The sequence below is a fragment of the Oryctolagus cuniculus genome, chromosome 4 (assembly GCF_964237555.1).
Source record: "Oryctolagus cuniculus chromosome 4, mOryCun1.1, whole genome shotgun sequence".
Taxonomy (NCBI): domain Eukaryota; kingdom Metazoa; phylum Chordata; class Mammalia; order Lagomorpha; family Leporidae; genus Oryctolagus; species Oryctolagus cuniculus.
Genome location: NC_091435.1, coordinates 70,181,254 through 70,198,828, shown reverse-complemented (window position 1 = coordinate 70,198,828; position 17,575 = coordinate 70,181,254). Strand labels below are relative to the sequence as shown.

At 44.8% G+C, this 17,575-nt stretch overlaps 1 protein-coding gene and 1 long non-coding RNA gene across 2 annotated transcripts in view; one reads left to right on the top strand and one right to left on the bottom strand.

Annotated features, from left to right (window-relative positions):
- The first annotated feature begins 323 nt into the window (after window positions 1–323).
- Window positions 324–17,575, top strand: part of DRD3 (dopamine receptor D3) — a 40,351-nt gene continuing 23,099 nt past the window's right edge. Inside the window, 2 exon segments of the mRNA XM_051819024.2 lie at window positions 324–593; window positions 16,520–16,632. Coding sequence (XP_051674984.1) covers window positions 324–593; window positions 16,520–16,632 — 383 coding nt within the window.
- The window catches only part of LOC108177922 (uncharacterized), a 50,710-nt gene continuing 45,317 nt past the window's right edge, over window positions 12,183–17,575 (bottom strand). Inside the window, exon 4 of the long non-coding RNA XR_001794585.3 lies at window positions 12,183–13,005. This is a non-coding gene — a long non-coding RNA (uncharacterized lncRNA). The remainder of the gene's footprint in view (window positions 13,006–17,575) is intronic.

Sequence of the window (17,575 nt, the reverse complement as noted above, 5' to 3'; positions counted from 1 at the left end):
CCCATGGGAGACCAGGAAAAGCACCTGGCTCCTGGCTCCTGCCATCGGATCAGCGCGGTGTGCCGGCCGCAGCGCGCCGGCCGCGGCGGCCATTGGAGGGTGAACCAACGGCAAAGGAAGACCTTTCTCTCTGTCTCTCTCTCTCACTGTCCACTCTGCCTGTCAAAAAAAAAAAAAAAAAAAGAAAAAAGAAAAAAAAATAAATAAATATTTGTTGACACAGTAAGTATCCAAGCATTCAAGCACCCAAGAATCTGATTTTATCAACATTGTTTTCTGTCTCTTTCCAGAAACCCTTCGAGATCACACGCTCCCTCTGGGCAATGGCACCTCTCAGCCAGCTGAGTGGCCACATCAACTCCACATGTGGAGCAGAAAATTCCACAGGGGCCAACCGGGCCCGCCCACATGCCTACTATGCCCTCTCCTACTGTGCACTCATCTTGGCCATTGTCTTCGGCAACTGCCTGGTGTGTGTGGCTGTCCTGAGAGAGCGGGCCCTGCAGACCACCACCAACTACCTCGTGGTGAGCCTGGCTGTGGCAGACTTACTGGTGGCCACCTTGGTGATGCCCTGGGTAGTGTACCTAGAGGTGAGTAGGCTCTAGGTGCATGCCATTCACATGCTTGTCTGTCTTCTCTGAGTTCCTGGCCTTGAGGGCTCAACATAATTCTTGAAGTGGTGTGGGGACTGGGGAAAGAAGGAAAGTCTCTGTCAACTCTCCTTTTAATGAGGGAATTGAAGCTTTGGTGGGCAGCTGCCATCCAGTCACTCAGCAATATCAGAACCAGGGAGCTGGGAAAAATTCTGCTCCCGGATATCCAATATCCAGGTGGCCAGACTACAGTGATAGGACTCTTCCTAAAAATACTCTATGCCAGTCGTGTCTCAATGATGTAAAGTATTGGGGGAGGCAGTCAGCTTGAATGTATATGGGGGTGAGGATATGCAGAAGGGATGCAGGGCAAGGAGGGACAGAAGGAATTCTAGAAAGGCCAAAAGAGGCCGGCGCTGCGGCTCAATAGGCTAATCCTCCACTTAGCAGTGCTGGCACACCGGGTTCTAGTCCCAGTCGGGGCACCGGATTCTTTCCTGGTTGTCCCTCTTCCAGGCCAGCTCTCTGCTGTGGCCAGGGAGTGCAGTGGAGGATGGCCCAAGTGCTTGGGCCCTGCACCCCATGGGAGACCAGGATAAGTACCTGGCTCCTGGCTTCGGATCGGCGTAGTGCACCAGCCGCAGCGCGCCAGCCGTGACGGCCATTGGAGGGTGAACCAACGGCAAAAGGAAGACCTTTCTCTCTGTCTCTCTCTCTCACTATCCACTCTGTCTGTCAAAAAAAAAAAAAGGCCAAAAGAAAAAATTTTTAATGAATGAAACACAGAAGGAGCGGTCTGCAAGCGGATCAGACATCTTTTGATGGTTCAGCTCTCCCACCCCTCCACTCTTCCCTCCAGGGTACCAGCTCTCCACAGGCTCTGCTACCAAAGGAACAGGCTAAACCTTCACATTTGTTTTCTCCAGGCCTCCACTGAGAGCACAGAGCTTTTGCCAATCTCAGATAACACAGTATATATACCCTACAGAATTCTTCAGGAGAGAAACATTTCTTACATTTGAAAGTATTTTCCATTGAAAGTGCAAAACAAATCAAGAGGTGATCAAGACAAAACACCCATTTGCTAATAAGGAAATCAGGGTGTCTATATCTGTTCAAGGAACATATTCTTACTTAGAAAATATGCAATTACTAAAGGGTTTTTTTCAACACCTTAATATGCTATTAATATTTCTCCTCTACATCGTGTGTCATTCTAAGGAGGTATCCAATGAAGAATCAAAATGATGCTATGATTAAGAGAAATTAAGATTCATCAAATTAATATTTCAGTTAATATTAATAGGGAAGCTGACAGTTAATTAAGTATGACATATCATGGGAGAGCAAAAACCTCAAACAGACTGCCTATGCTGGTATCCATATTAAAAAATGGCTGGGAAATCAAATTAGATTGATGATCTCAAGGGAGAAGAAAGAAAAAAATAAAGAAAATAGAGAAATGAAAGGGAAAGAAAAAATACATCAGGCTGATTGGGATAGATCTAAAGGCCATGGGAATATGTGAGGAAAACATCTGTGTTTATTCCTCCCAGTTAGGATAGTTCTGATGATGAAGGGTTCTATAATTATCTTGACATTTTTCTCAACCCAGTCATCCTTAAGTCAAGGCTTTGTCTTTTTTCCACCTTTCCTGTAGTCCAAACACACTACATGGCACATGACATGTGCTAAACAAATATTTGATATGTGAATTTTAAAATGATCTGCTTTGTAATCTATGCATCATATGGGGAATTCCTGATTTCACCATCTGCATCTCTATCTATTTTATAGACATATATTTGGGGGAAGGAGGATAAACTACTTATTATTTTACATCCAACAATGATTAGAGTAAACAGGAGGTAGAAGTAGGTGGTATTTCTGCTCAAGAGGGAGGCAAGTTAGGTACTGAAAGCAGCATGCATCGGTTGGTCAGTGACTCATCGCACCACCACTATCCCTACAAAATGTTTCTGCTCATTCCCATATGTTACAAGAATTCTTAAATCTTCCAGAAAAATAAAATGGATGCCCAAAAGAAATGTAGACAGCAGACTTTTACTCTAGGAAGCATTTTCACTCCCTCTGAAACAAAAATTAAGCTTTGGGTATCTGTGACAAAACTACTCAGCGGCATTCTTTGGGTACCCATTTGCGTTTGCTTCCAGGACTCTGGATGGACCATATTGGAAGACCTCTATAAATACTGTTCAGAGAATGGACATTATGACTTTTGTGTGCTAGAAACCCATGGCATCCCCTTCTAGCCACACCTGCTGATATAGATCATGTCCCCATTCTGCTGCTGAGCATAGAGGAGCAGCTAAACCTACAGAGAACCACATGAAATCTTGCCAAAGGCCGGGATGGAGTCTGTCTTAGGGGATCTGAGTTTTCTCTGATAATAAGAGCTAAAAGCCACTATGCCCCCTGTCCCACAGGTTATTTGGCATAGGTGTTCAGCAATCAATGGCATGGCCAAAGAAATTTATATTCAAGATAGAAGACTTGGAGGAGAGGAGATAACTCTCTCCTGGGAAATGAACTTCAGGGGTCTCTTTTTGGCCTTACAGACTTGCAGCAGTGCACTTATCAGTGCGACTAAATAGCTTTACATGACTTTCTCTAACTGAGTCAGGCTCTCTCTCCATGAAAGATAGGGTATGACACAAAACAACCATCCTTAATAGACAATCAGATAAGTTAGTTCAAAGGATGGGTTCTCCCTGTCTCATGCCAGCCTGCCCTTCTCTGAGTCTGATATGTCTTCCTGTCTCCCCTTAGTGGCAGATGAGTGACCTTAATCAGGCAAGAATATATTGAGCTCTCAAAAGGATGATGAACACATACGTCCATGTACCTCAGGGAAGAGCAAAGTGTTACTCCCACCAACTTGTCCGAACATCGATAAAACTGGAGTAGCTGCTCCAGCAATGCTTGATTATATTTAAGAGCATCCTTGGAAAGAAGAAAGGGAACAGAGTTGGCCACGGGCTGCCAAAGGCTTGGGGGCTCCTGAAACGTAGGTCACACATGAGAAGGAAACCATCTGGGGACCCAAGGATTCACCAAATTCATGCCTTCATGTGCTTCAGTTTGCATATGTCATTTCTGTTAGTTCAGCTGCCTCACAGTGTCATCATGAACCAAACTCTCCCATCCTTCCTCTTCACCATCCCTGTGCACCATCCACAGCAAGAGGGCAAGTCAATGTCCCAGAATTTCCGGTAGAAATATCAAGATATACTCTGATTGGACTGACTTACAGCACATGATTTTATTGGAACTAATCATCAAATGGAATAATTGACCTTGCATACGTTGTATGTTTCTATGAACACTTTAATTGCCAGGGGATCTCGTGGATTCCTAGTGGAATCTGGGTACTAAGAAAGGAAGGAAGGGGTTAGTAAATACCTGCCAACTACAGCTGGTCTTCTTTAGTATCATCCTCCTCATCAAGGCACACAGAAGGGACCAGCGTTGTGACACAGCAGGTTTAGCCACTACTTGGGAGGCCTGCATCCCATATCTCAGTACCAGTTTGAGTCCCAGCAACTCTGCTTCTGATCTAGCTTCCTGTTCGTGCATCTTGAGAGGCAGCAGATAATGGCCCAAGTGCTTGGGGCCTTGCCACTCACATGGGAGATACAAATGAAGTTCCAAGCTTGAATTTAGCCTGGCTCAGCCCTAACTGCTGCAAGTATTTGGGGACTTGGACAGCAGATAGAAGATACTCTCTCTCTCTCTCTCTCTCTCTCTCTTGCTTGCACATACATGTACACACACACACACACACTTTCTCACACTGCCTTTCAAGTAAATGAAAAGAAAAAATTTTAATGTTTTTTAATAATAAAGATTTAAAATTGAGTTTTCAATTTTAACGGGAACATGTGCTTGGGCAGTCCAATATTGTCTGTCCTTGGACCTAGGAGAGAAGCTTAGGAAAACACTGTACAGGTGACTGTGACCTCACTTAAGGTTACATTTCATAGAGCCCCTGGCTTAGTTATCTCTTTAATTCAGTTTATAGGATTTTCTCAAAAACTCTTTTCTGTGCCTACCAAATAGTTCTATCTCAGATTCCCTCTCAAGTTTTTAATTTCCTGCTTTACAGGGTGAAGTCTGTTTGGAGCTTCCTCTCCAAGCATAAACATCCCATTTTGTTCCACTTGGTGAAGCACCTTTTGTGAGGCTTAATGTACTTGTATCAGGACAGAGAGGCAGCATAAGCACCCAGGGGAATGTTTGAAATACAGATTATTCCTGGCTTACAGTGGTTCCACTTCCAATTTTTTGACTTTATGATGGTGCAAAAGTAATGCACATTCACTAGAAACCACACCTTTAATTTTGCTTTTTTTTTTTTTTTTCTCAGACTAGGGATAGGCAGTAAGGGACTCTGCAATAATGGACAATGGCATGCAGCCACAGCTACCAGTCAGCCACGAAATTGTGCTGTGTTGTGAAGCTCGGATATTTGGTCGCTTAAGTGGTTTCCATGCATTTTCTATTTAGGATGTTTTCAACTTACAGCAACTTTCCTGAGACAGACCCCATCTGCACTTAACTGAGAATTCTTGGGTCCAAGTATGCATGAGAGGAAAAATTCAAGGGCTAAGAAATGTGGACAAAATAGAATGAGGTAGATTCAGGCACAGAAATGCATCACAGAAAAAATGATCAAGATCAAATGGTGATGACAGGGAAGAAGAGCCATGGTTTTGGGAGCAGAGTCTTGTGGGCCTTGTAATGCTACTGTTATTAAAAATAAAGAGGATCTGGCATTGTGGCACAGCAGGCTAAGCTGCTGCCTGCTATGCCAGCACTCCATATGGGTGCTTGTTCAGGCTGCTCCTCTTCCTATACAGCTCCCTGTTAATGCACCTGGGAAGGCAGCAGAAGATAGCCCAAGTGTTTAGGCCCCTGGCACCCACGTGGGAGACCTGGAAGAAACTGCTGGTTCTTAGATTTGGCCTGGCCCAACCCTGGTCCAGTTCTGGCCATTACAGCCACTGAGGGAATGAATCAGTGGGTGGAAGATCTCTTTCTCTCTCTCTCTCTCTCTCTCTCTCTATCTCTACCTCTATCACTCTAGCTCTAGCTCTAGCTCTAGCTCTAGCTCTCTGTCACTCTGGGGCTGGTGTTGGAGCCAGGAACTCAATTTAAGTTTTCCATGTGGATGATAGGGACCCAAGCACCTGAGCCATCAAGTGCTTCCTCTCAGAGTGCACATTAGCATGAAGTAGGGTACTGAGAGCAGAGCTGCAACTCAAACCAGACACTCTGGAATGGGCTGTAGGTGTCAAACAGCAGCCTCACCACTGAGCATGCATTTTAAAATCCTCCGTGATTTGTATGACCTAACAACCTTTGGGCAACTCTAAGCTCAATCTTCATTATAGGTAGAGCTGCTTGTTATAAATTCAGACTGTTGGGGCCGGCACTGTGGTACAGCAGGTTAGGCTACCACTTGCAGCACCAACATCACACATGAGAGCTGGTTTGAATCCTGGCTGCTCCACTTCCATTCCTTCTCAATGCTAATGCACCCAAGAAAGCAATGGAAGTGCATGGGGGGCCAGCACTGTGGCATAGCGGGTAAAGCCGCCACCTGCAGTGCCAGCATCCCATATGGTCACCAGTTTGAGTCCTGGCTGTTCCACTTCCAATCCAGCTCCCTGCTATGGCCTGGGAAAGCAGTAGAAGATGACCCAAGTCCCTGGGCCCCTGCACCTATGTGGGAAACTGAGAGGAGGCTCCAGGCTCCTGGCTCCTGGCTTCAGATCAGCGCAGCTCCAGCCATTGAAAAACCTCTCTCTCTCTCTGCCTCTCTTTCTCTCTCTGTGTGTGTAACTCTGACTTTCAAATAAATAAATAAATCTTTTTTTAAAAAAAAGGAAGTGTTTAGGCCCCTGCATCCATGTGGGAGACAGGAAGAAGTTCTTGGCTCCTGGCTTCAGCCTAGCCTAACCTTGCCCATTGTGGCTATCAGTGGATGGAAGATCTTCCTGCCTCTCTCCCTCTCTCTCTGCCTCTCCCTCTGTAACTGTGCCTTTCAAATAAATAAATCTTAAAAACAAGCAAACAAACAAAAAATACAGGCTGTTGAGTCTACCTCAGAGCTTCCAAACCGGAATCTCCAGGTGGCCCTGGAATTCCATGGTACTTCCACTCCCAGCTCCCCTCCCAGCCCAGATGACTTGTGCAGCCAGCTGGCCATCGCAACAGTTTTGAGAACCACTCACCTATAAAAGCCCGTTTCACAGGTGAGTAAATTGGGATTCAGAGGAGTAAAAGATCCTGACTTTATACCGTGTCACCCTCTGCCCCCAAAAGCAGATTGTAAGTGTGGCAAATATAAATAGAGCAAAGAGGCCACTTAGAGAATTCCACTTTTGCCCCTTTGGGTATCTCCACAAAACAGTGTAACTGCATCATTAGAGTAGCTTTTTTTTTAAGATTTATTTATTTACTTGAAAGTCAGAATTATACAGAGAGAAAAAGAGAGGCAGAGAGAGAGAGAGAGAGAGAGAGAGAGAGAGAGAGGTCTTCCATCCACTGATTCACTCCCCAGTTAGCAGAAACAGCCGGAGCTGTGCTGATCCAAAGCCAGGGGCCAGGAGCTTCTTCTGGATCTCCCACGCGGGTGCAGGGGCCCAAGGACTTGGGCCATCTTCTACTGCTTTCCCAGGCTATAACAGAGAGATGGATTGGAAGTGGAGCAGCTGGGACTTGAACTGGCACCCATAATGGATGCCGGCACCTCAGAGTCTGCCCCTAGAGTAGCTCTTAATCTCAGGAGTCCATCACCTTGCATGTAAATAAAAATATGTCTTTGCTTTCACTAAGCCAAAATTGAACCCACCCTTAAATCAGGCATGCAGGCATCTACCCACAGCAGAGGAAATCCTCAGCAGCACCAGTGGACATCACAGATGTACATATTTTTCAAATTACATTATGGTTGTTCTAGATATCTTGATATGTCATTTATTTGCATTTCCTTGAAATTATGGAAATTTGTAACTTGTCACTAGATCTTGTTATTTCATACGTAACTAGAGAAGCACATAGATTTAAAATACTTTTGTAACTACATTTCAAAATAATTTGTATCCATTGTGCTTTTTAAGTTTTATTTATTTATATTTATTTGAAAAGCAAAGAATGAGAGAGTGTGAGTACTTTTCTACCTACTGATCTGCTGTCTAGATGCCCACAACAGCCAGGGCTGGGGCATGCTTAATCAAAGAGCCAGCAACTCCGTCCAGGTCTTCCATGTGAGTGACAAGGACCCAAGTACTTGAGTCATCATCTGCTACCTCCCAGGGTGCCAGTAGGCACTTTTTTAGGATGCTGGATCAGAAGTAGAAGCAGGACCCAATCCTGGCGCTCCAACAGGGGATGAAGGCTTCCCAAGCAGTGGCTTAAGCTGCTATGCCACAAGACCCACCCTGGTCCACTGTATTTTTTATTTTTTTCATTTAAAAACATTCTTCTGGGGGCCTGTGCTATGATGCAGTGGGTAAAAAACACTACCTGCAGCGCCAGTATCTCATATGGACATCAGTTCGAGTCCTGGCTGTTCCACTTCCAATCCAGCTCCCTGTTGATACACCTGGGAAAGTAGCAGAAGATGGCCTTAGTCCTTGAGCCCCTGCACCCATGAAGAACAACAACCCTGGCTGTTGTGACCATTTGGGAAGTGAACAAACAGATGGAAGATCTCTCTCTCTCTCTCTCTCTCTCTCTCTCCCTCTGCCTTTGCCTCTCCTCTGTAACCCTGTCTTTCAAATAAATAAATCTTAAAAAAAAAAATCTGAAAAGGGAACCAAGAAGGAAAAGAGATTCACAATATAAAGAACAATTAAGGAAGACGGCGCTGTGACCCAGCAGACTAAGCCACCTCTTGGGACTCCTACATCCCGTATTAGAATACCTGGGTATAGAGACCCGGCTCCTTCATTTCCAATCCAACTTCCTGCTAATGTGTCTGGGAGTTAACAGTGATGACCCAAATACTTGGATTCCTGCCTACCACTCATATGGGATATCCAGATGGCGTTCTTGCCTCTTAACTTCAGCCTGGCCCAGCCAGGGTTGTTGTAGGCATTTGGGGAGTGAACCTGCACATGGAAGACCTCTTCCTCTCTCTCTGTCTTTCCTTCTCTCTCTCTCTGTCACTGTTTTTCAAATAAATAAATAAATAAATCTTTTTTTAAAGGAACAATTAAGGAGACTGCTTTGGGGCTATTTAAACATTTATTTATTTAAAAGGCAGAGTTACAGAAAGGCAGAGGCAGAGAGAGAGAGTGAGAGAGAGAGAGAGAGAGGTCTTCCATCTGCTGTTCACTCCCCAAATGACTGCAACAGCCTGAGCCAAGCCAATTCGAAGGCAAGAGCCAGAAGCTTCTCCCGGGTCTCCCACACAGGTGCAGGGGCCCAAGCACTTGAGCCATCTTCTACTGTTTTCCCAGGCCATAGCAGGGAGCCGGATTGGAAGTAGAGCAGCCAGATCTCGAACACACGGGATGCCTGCACTGCAGGCCACGGCTTTACCCACTAAGCCACAGTGCAGGCCCCTGGGGGCAATTTCTGAACCATACACCCTGTCCCTCCAAATCGCCCTGGCAATAAGAATCACCAGAGGGACTTAATATTCAGAACAGGGCCTAAGAATCATTTTGTTTAACAAGAGCCTCGGGTGATTTGGAGAATGCTGCCTTACAATCAGTAAATCTGGGAAATGCTGCCCAAGGCTGTGTCTGTTGAAAATCAATAGCCAGCTTCGGTACCTGGAGACTCTTTCTTGCTTACTCCCACCTTCTGTATTGCCAAAGGGAGTTAGTTATATTCATTAGCAAGTGAGAGTAACACCACCTGGCTGCTATGTCATTCTAGAGAGAGCTTTTCATTAGAATTTAGGAGAAAGAATCATGTCTCTAAAGAGCTTTACGTCAATCAAATAAAACTTCTTTTTTGTTTTATTCCTACTTTAATTTCAAAAATCACCTTACCTTTCATGATTTCCCAACACTTAGTACTTATCTTATTGCATCTTTACTTCTTAGTACCTATCTCCTGAGCCCTCAGTTCCCCACACCCACGCACATATGTCTTCCAACAACACACACACACATACACACACACAATATTATGAGGCTCTGGAAACAAATTTCAGGGGTAATTCATTTCAGTACAACTATGCAGGATGGGCATGTTTTAGGGGTTAGGCTACTGCTTGGGATGCCTCCATCCCATATTGGAATGCAGGTTTGTGTCCTAGCTACTCTGCTTCCGATCCAGCTTTCTGCTGAAGCATTCTGGGAGGCAGTAGATGGTGGTTCAAGGGGTTGGAATCCTGCTACCCACATGGAAAGCCCTGATGGAGTTCCAGGCTCTCAGCTCTTGACTTCAGCCTGGTCCATCCCTGCTTGTTGTGGGCATTTGGGGAGTGAAGCAATGGTGAAAGTATTTCTCTCTCTCTCTCTTTCAAGGAGATGAAAATAAATAAATAAACATTTTAAAAATACACTCACCCAAACAAAGGATCAGGCATACAATAGGCACTCAGTAAACAATGGGTATATGGGTAGAGGGATAGCAGATGCATGGAGAATGCCAAGTCTTCTCCTTTATAGGACATTAGGATGGCATTACAGTGTATGTCTCAGAGGTGGTGTACCAAGGTGCCACTTTAGTTCCCTTTACTAGTTATGTGTCTCTAGACAAATAACCTCTCCAGGTCTCCAATTATCTGTAAGTTGGAAGTCATGTTTACCTCATCGGGTTGCTATGAGATAATGTGTAAGAGTTACTTAGCCTGCTCCTGGCACTTTGCTGCTCTTTATTGATCCTGTACTACTATGCACTTGGTGTGAAGGACTCCAGGAAAAATCTATTCCAAGGCCTACCAATTAGAGTCTCATTTTAATGGATAACTCCAGGGAAGGCTAAGTGATGGCACCTTAGTGGGAAATACTTTAACCAGCTAATCAGGTTGTTTTCTTCTTGACACTTAGCTGAAATAAAGAGAGAATGGGCAGATGGCAGAATCTAAGGGTGACCAAAGAGGGTGGCCAGAATGAGGATAGGGCATTCCAGTGGTAGCCTAGAGGCCAGAGGCCAACTTGAGGGCTTTGGCCTTTAGGGCCTCCAGGAAAAGTACCCAAGAAATCTGCCATCCACGTACTTTCCTCCCAGCCCCAAAGGCAGCAGCCACCATCGCTATCTGTTGTACCATTCTTTGCAGTCCTAGGATAGAGGTGATCAAGAGGTTCCTCCTTCCCTAGAAAGGAGATAATGGAGTCTGTCACACAGAAATGCCCTGATGCGCACCTGGTGTTCTTTCCCCTGGAGTCTGCCCACGCCCATCCCTTTCCCAGCACTGCCCCTCCTCTCTTGACATTTCCCTACACCAGGGTGCATAGCAGCCTACCCGCTAATGCCCTGTCTGCCTCTCCTCACCATGTGACCTTTGGCAAGGAGCTTAACTTCCCTAAGCTTTAGTTCTTTTCTCTGCAAGAATGATAATAAGAGTTCTCTCTCATAGGATGGTAATCAGCAAAAGGGGCCATGTGTCTAAAGTGCTTTGCAGAACACCAGGCACTTAGTAAGCATTTAATAAATGTTAGCGATTAGTATGAGTACAGATTATGTCAGAGACCATTCATTTTCTCAGAATATATTTGCATACCCAGGCCCTGCTCTAGGAGCCAGGGTTGCAGCCCTGAATAAGTAAATGTCCCTGCTACTATCAAGTTGGTTAAGTAATAGTCATTTAGTCGCCTATCAAATTATCTACTCTGCCAAAAGCCCTGAGAGCGCATGCAGTGAAAAATAAATTCAGTTTTCAGAATCTGAAGTTTCAAAGCTATAGATTCCTGGAATGGGTCTTGAGGGTTGTTGACCTATGTACAACAAATTCTCAATAAATGTTAGTTTGTATTAACAACATTAGGATCTCATGGTGAGCTTTGATTATTTTATTTCATAATTCCCTGCTTCTCCAGTTATCTTGTAAGGCCCTGCCGTACATTTGCAAGACCTCTTAACACACATAATGTACCTTTTTTTCTGAGCTAAGTATTAAGGACATCACAAGTACTTGCTTTATGTATGCATGAATGAACAGGTGAACACCCAACAAGCACTGGCATTTGTTCTTGTTCTAGCTATCCTCTCCAACATGCACTAGTACCCAACACACACATAAATGTGCACTCAAAATTGTACAAAAGAATGTCTTTTTTCCACCAAAGGCATAAACTGCGGGGTTGATGCAATATTGAAATGAAATTCAATATACATAATACAACTTTTACAAAAAGCTTTTACAGCATGCAACTGTCCTATCTGGTGAGCAGAATCATCTTTTATTCTCCCAGCTTCTTAAATCATTGTGTTATTATGACTCTTCAGATCAGAATCCTTACCTCTCCCTTTTCTAAAAAGTCTGCTCCCTCAGAATTCCTATAAATTCATATTAGGTCATTACTTATCTGGAGGCAAATGGTTGAATTGAATGGAAGTGAATCCACAACCAAATGAACAAAAGTCATCATGGCATCATTAGCTTTAACTTTTAATTCTTGTTTTTCAGAAAATGCCTTTGGTCAGGGGTTCCAAAATAAAGTCTAGTAATGAACACATATAAGGATAAAATGAATGCTGAAAAGGAAATAAATCCAAGGGTAAGCTGTTATTAGGGAAGGGAGCAGATAGCCCATCAGGGCCTTGCTTAATGGGATAAAACAGGAATGAGGGGTGGGCCCTTGGCACAGAGGTTAATATACCACTTGGGACACCCATGTTCCATATGAGTGCCTGCAATCAAGTCCTGGCTCAGTTCTGATTCCAGTTCCCTGCTAATGTGCACCTTAGAAGGTGGCAAGTGATGGCTGAAGCACTTGGGTCCCTGCCGCCCATGTTGGAGACCCAAGTTGAGTTCCTGACTCCTGGTTTTCACCTGGCACAACCCCAGCTATTGCAGCTATCTGGGGAATTAACCAGCTGATTTCGTATAAAACAAGCCCCCAGAATGGTTGGAGGAGCTGCTATATAATCCCCAAAACTGGGTCAATGCCCCTGAAACACAGAAAGCCGGTCACTGGCATCGTGGTGCTTGAAGAAAGGAGGCATTTATTCCCAAATGCAGAGCAGACAGACAGCGTCACTTAACTCCTGTACTGGAGCAGTTAGGAATACAAGTTCTTACAGATTGAAGTTAAGGTTGAAAGGTACGTGTTCAGCTCTTGTCTGAGTTCCTGGTTAATCTGCAGTACTTGCGCCTTTCTTGATTGGTCAGCATTCTGTGTTCTTTATGAAGGAAAATTGGGCCTCAGTCTGGGGGGCTGTGTGCATGCAGCTGTCACATTCTGTGCTGGGGCTGTGATTCCTGGAAAAGAAATATCCCTAAATAAGATCAAACATTCAGATATTATCTGGTAGATGAATAAATGACCTCATGAGTCTGGTGATAGCTGCATAACTCTTTAGAAAGAGGTTGATTTGCAATTAAAAAAAAAATAGAGAGCAAGAACACCTTAAGCCGAGGGAGGGAGGCTAGGCCCTAGCATCTGCATTCAATGCACAGTATATGGGGCTGATTTCAGGTGGAAGATCTCTTTCCACTTCTGTCTCTCTCTCTTGGCCTTTCTAATAAATTTTAAAATAGATAAATAAATAATTTTTAAGAAAGAAATGAAAAGGAAAAATGCCTGGTCAAATAAGATAATTGGATGGGAAAAACAAGAGTGTGCCACCATCTCTGTGTAGTCATTTGGTCATTATCAATTTTTTCTTGGGACGTTACTTCAGAGGCTGCTACACCTAACGTTCACTTTTCCTTCTTCTTAAGTAGCCATTGGGTCTGCTCCAGAGGGCTATCTTCAGGTTTGTCCTGAAGTAGCAGGGTCCCCAAGAATGGTAGCCCCACAGGAATGGAGCAAAACTCTGGACCTGCGAGTGGCCATTTGTGGGCAATCTGAAAGGAACAATCTCCATGATACCTCTTCCAGGTGTAATCAGGTTATGCATAGACTGTAAACATAAAATAGAATATAAATGTAAATATGCTAGAATATAAATTAAATCACCTTGACCTCTGACTTTTTATCAGTGTCCCTTGGAGAGAGGATTATGGTGCATGAGGTCAGGTTATGGTGCGTGAGGCACATCCTCACAAATTCGGGGAGTAGTACAATCTGTGTTCCTTTCTAATGCCATGGACCCGGCCTTTTTCCTCACCTCATGGTGCTTGAGATATGGAGATGGATCCAGGGCAGTCAAACTGCTGCAGGGATTGAGAACCCCAGCTAGACTTAGTGCAGGTTCTTGTCTTCCCACAAGAAGGAATACAACTAGGAGATGTAGACAGAGGTGAGCACAAAAGCAGGATTTATTGAAAGGCAAAGGGAAAGCACACACTCAGACATGAGTGCAGGCAACCTCTTGAGGGAGAATTGTCCACAGCAAGGCCAACATCCTTCTTTTTATAGGATAAGCAGAGGCCTGGGGAGAATGCTTGAGGCAAGAGCTGATAAGATACTCAAAGGGGGTGGAGTTTGGGGCTGGGCTGCAGGGCCTGTGATGGTCTTCAGGAAGTTGTCGGGGCACCTGGTACCTGATGGAAAGGAAGGCTTAGCTGCGTGATGGGCAGTGGAAGTGGTTGTGCTGAGCCTTCAGCCATGTGGAACCAGCATGGAAGATCATGTGACTTGGGCCATGTGTGTGGCTTGTGTGTTGGCCGTCCTTATCTCTTTGTTGCTCAGCACCTACTTGCCTGCCCCTGTCAGTATGTTACCAAAATCTCAGTCCTTGTCAACTGTGCTGAATCAAAATAACATGGACAAGATTTGAGGATAAAAGAAAGGGAAAATTTAATCTACTGATAGATGAAGAGGTAGCAAATTTTGAGTCCCAAGAACTACTGTCTTGCTGAATGAGGGTGTTCTGGAGTTATTTTTTTTCTTTAAAGATTTATTTATTTATTTGAAAAACAAAGTTACAGAGAGAGAAGGAGGGACAGAGAGAGAGAGAGAGAGAGAGAGAATCTTCCATCTGTTGGTTCACTCCCAATCTGAAGCTGGGAGCCCAGTTTCTTCCCGGTCTCTCATGTGGGTTCAGAGGCCCAAGTACTTGGCCCATTTTCTGCTGCTTTCCCAGGTGCATTAATAGGGAGTTGGAGCAGAAGTGGAACAGCCAGGACTTAAACTAGAGCCCATATGGGATGCCAGTGCTGTAGACAGCAGCTTTTCCCTCTTTGCCATAGTGCTGGCCCCTGTTTGGGACTGTTTAAAGAGGCTACCAGGAAGAGGGCATCAGAAGTAAAAGGAACAAAGGGTAGGGACAACTGCATGTTGGCTTCCGGCTCTGCTTCTGCCTCGGTGATAATGGGTTAGTTGGAGTCACAGTGGATAGTCTATTTACGTGTTTAGCTCATGTCCGAGTTCCTGGTTTGTCAGCAATGCTGTACTCTTCAGGGAACTTTTATGATGGTCAAGTAGGCTTTGGTACTTTCTACTCTGGGCCTGGAATTCCCCTGCCCAGACCTGGAAGGCCCCTAGACAAAACCCCACAAGATAATACTAGTCATCAAGGTGTTATCTATCAGAGAAAAAAATGACCTCATGGATCCAGTGATTAGAACCCTATAGGTTTGACTGTACCAGTCCCTCAATTCGGTGAGTTAATTCTAGTGCTGTCAAAAGGCAGGGCAAGTGCACTTTCAGATAAGGGAGGGAGGCTAGTATTGGGCCTGATGGTATCTAGCATGGTTTCAATATTAGCAGGCTTATTTGGCATAGGTTCTTATAGATGTTGTTTCAGGGTGTTGTAAAGCTTTAAAACCTGAAACAAGACAGATTTTTTTTTCACTCTGGAGTTAGGTTTTATGAAAAATACACTGTTAGCTTATTTCCTGGGTACATGGTGAGCTCTCTACTAAGTGGAGGGCTTCAGAGAGGCAGTTTTGGCACAAGATACACATCAGACAGGCAGCCACCAAGCTGTTTTACCACCAGCTGTGCATGTACAGGCAAAGCACTTAGCCGTGAGGAGCGTCCCTGAGTTTGACCTACATCAGTGATTCTCAAACCTTGGTGTGTCTGGGGGTGTTTGTTTCAAAACGAAGACTCATGAGGCCCAGACCGAGAGGTTGTGGCTCAGTAGGTCTAGGGAGATTTCAGACATCTGCACCTTTAGTGAATACCTCACTGCAGATCACTTTGAGAAACGGTGGACTTAGTGATTTGGAAGATCCCTTCCAGCACTAACATTCTAATATTCTGTGAATTTGTGCTTCCTTTAGCAACCAACCCTGGATGTCCCAATACTCCCTGCAGGATGTCTGTCTGCCCTTCGGATGACAGTACCAGCCAGAGGGGGCAGGAAGGGAAAGGCAGCACCCATGCTGAGCAGCACAGGGGAGCAACAGAGTTACTTGTATTACTGAAAGGTCGGTCCCTCTCTCCAGTGCCAAATCAGAATCACAAGACAGGGTTTTGGGGTGAAGGAAAGACAACATTCAATATATTGACAGAAGAGAAAGTAGCAGACTTCCGGTCTTAAGGACTACCACCCTCCTGGATGCAGATGTTTTGGACTTATAAAGAGGCTGCAAGGAAGAGGGCACTGGTATGGCAAAGTCATGAAAGAGTTGCAGGTCCCTGGAGTCAGGCACCAAGCCTTGTTTCATCACAGTCTTTGTTGAGGTCCATAGGTGGTGAGATTAGATCTAGCCTGACTAGGTCCTCCTGCTCTGCAAAAGAAGTTGAGATAAGGAACGAAGCAATTTGTGTTACATTTAGTAGCAAAATTTGCTGGCTTGTGTTATTTCATAGCTGGTTACAGTTGAATTGTCATTCCTTTGCTGGAAGAAGCACTAACCTCCTGTTGTCTTGGATACCCAGGTGACAGGCGGAGTCTGGAATTTCAGCCGAATTTGCTGCGATGTTTTTGTCACCCTGGATGTCATGATGTGTACAGCCAGCATCTTGAACCTCTGTGCCATCAGCATAGACAGGTAGGTCTGGGATTCCCCTTCTAGATGGGGGTGTGGGTATGTGGGTGGGGCACAGGTGTTGCATTTGAGGGCCCTGGGGTTACTCCCAAGTAGAACTTGCCACCGGGAAGTTTTCTTTCCAATTGTAGTTTGCAGGCAAGAAGAACCCATGCAAGTGGAGAATAGTTATCCCATGAGCTTCCCAGCCTTCCTGCTCTTGTAGGCCTCTGAAGAGGATCCTAGCTCTGCTTTTCCACCCTCCTTTGGGGTCTTTGAGATCTCTAATTGGAAGGAAATGGGACAGGGGGAGGGGAGGACAAGAGGGGAGCTGATGTGGGTTGCCAAGAAAGTTGGCTATTGTTTTGCTTGCTTGTCCTTGATGAAGATAGGGAAGGAGAGATGAGGAGAGAGAGAAATGGAAGAAGAGAGGCAGATACGGGTATATTTAGAGGATGATGAAAGGAGAGAGAAAGGCAATTTTAGAGAAACATGCCTGTGATCTCTGTTTTTCCCTCCTAGAGTTTAAGAAACACTATCAGAATTATTCTCCCAGAAGGAAAACTTTAATGTCTGCTGTTCCACTCAAAACTTTCAGTGTCTCCTTGGCCTAGAGAATGAAAGTTAAAATTACCTCCTGCAAAACTTTGAATATGACTTGGCTTCTGAATTCATGCAGATGTTTAAGCTTCCAAGTCATGAATTAATGGTACTTAATCCAATAGTGACTGTTAGGGGATGGGATTCATGGGAAGTTCTTGGGTCATTGGGGGTGGGCCCCAATTCTCTCAAGAGGTTAGTCATAAAAGCCTGAGTTGGGGGCCAGCCTCTCTCTCTCTCTCTGCTTCCTGGCTTCCTTCTTGCTTTGCTTGTGCTCTACCACTGCCAGCTGCCACCCTTAAAGGCTAAACCACTGGGTTACACAGTCTTGGACTTGAGCCTCTAACACTGTGATAAACCTTTTCTC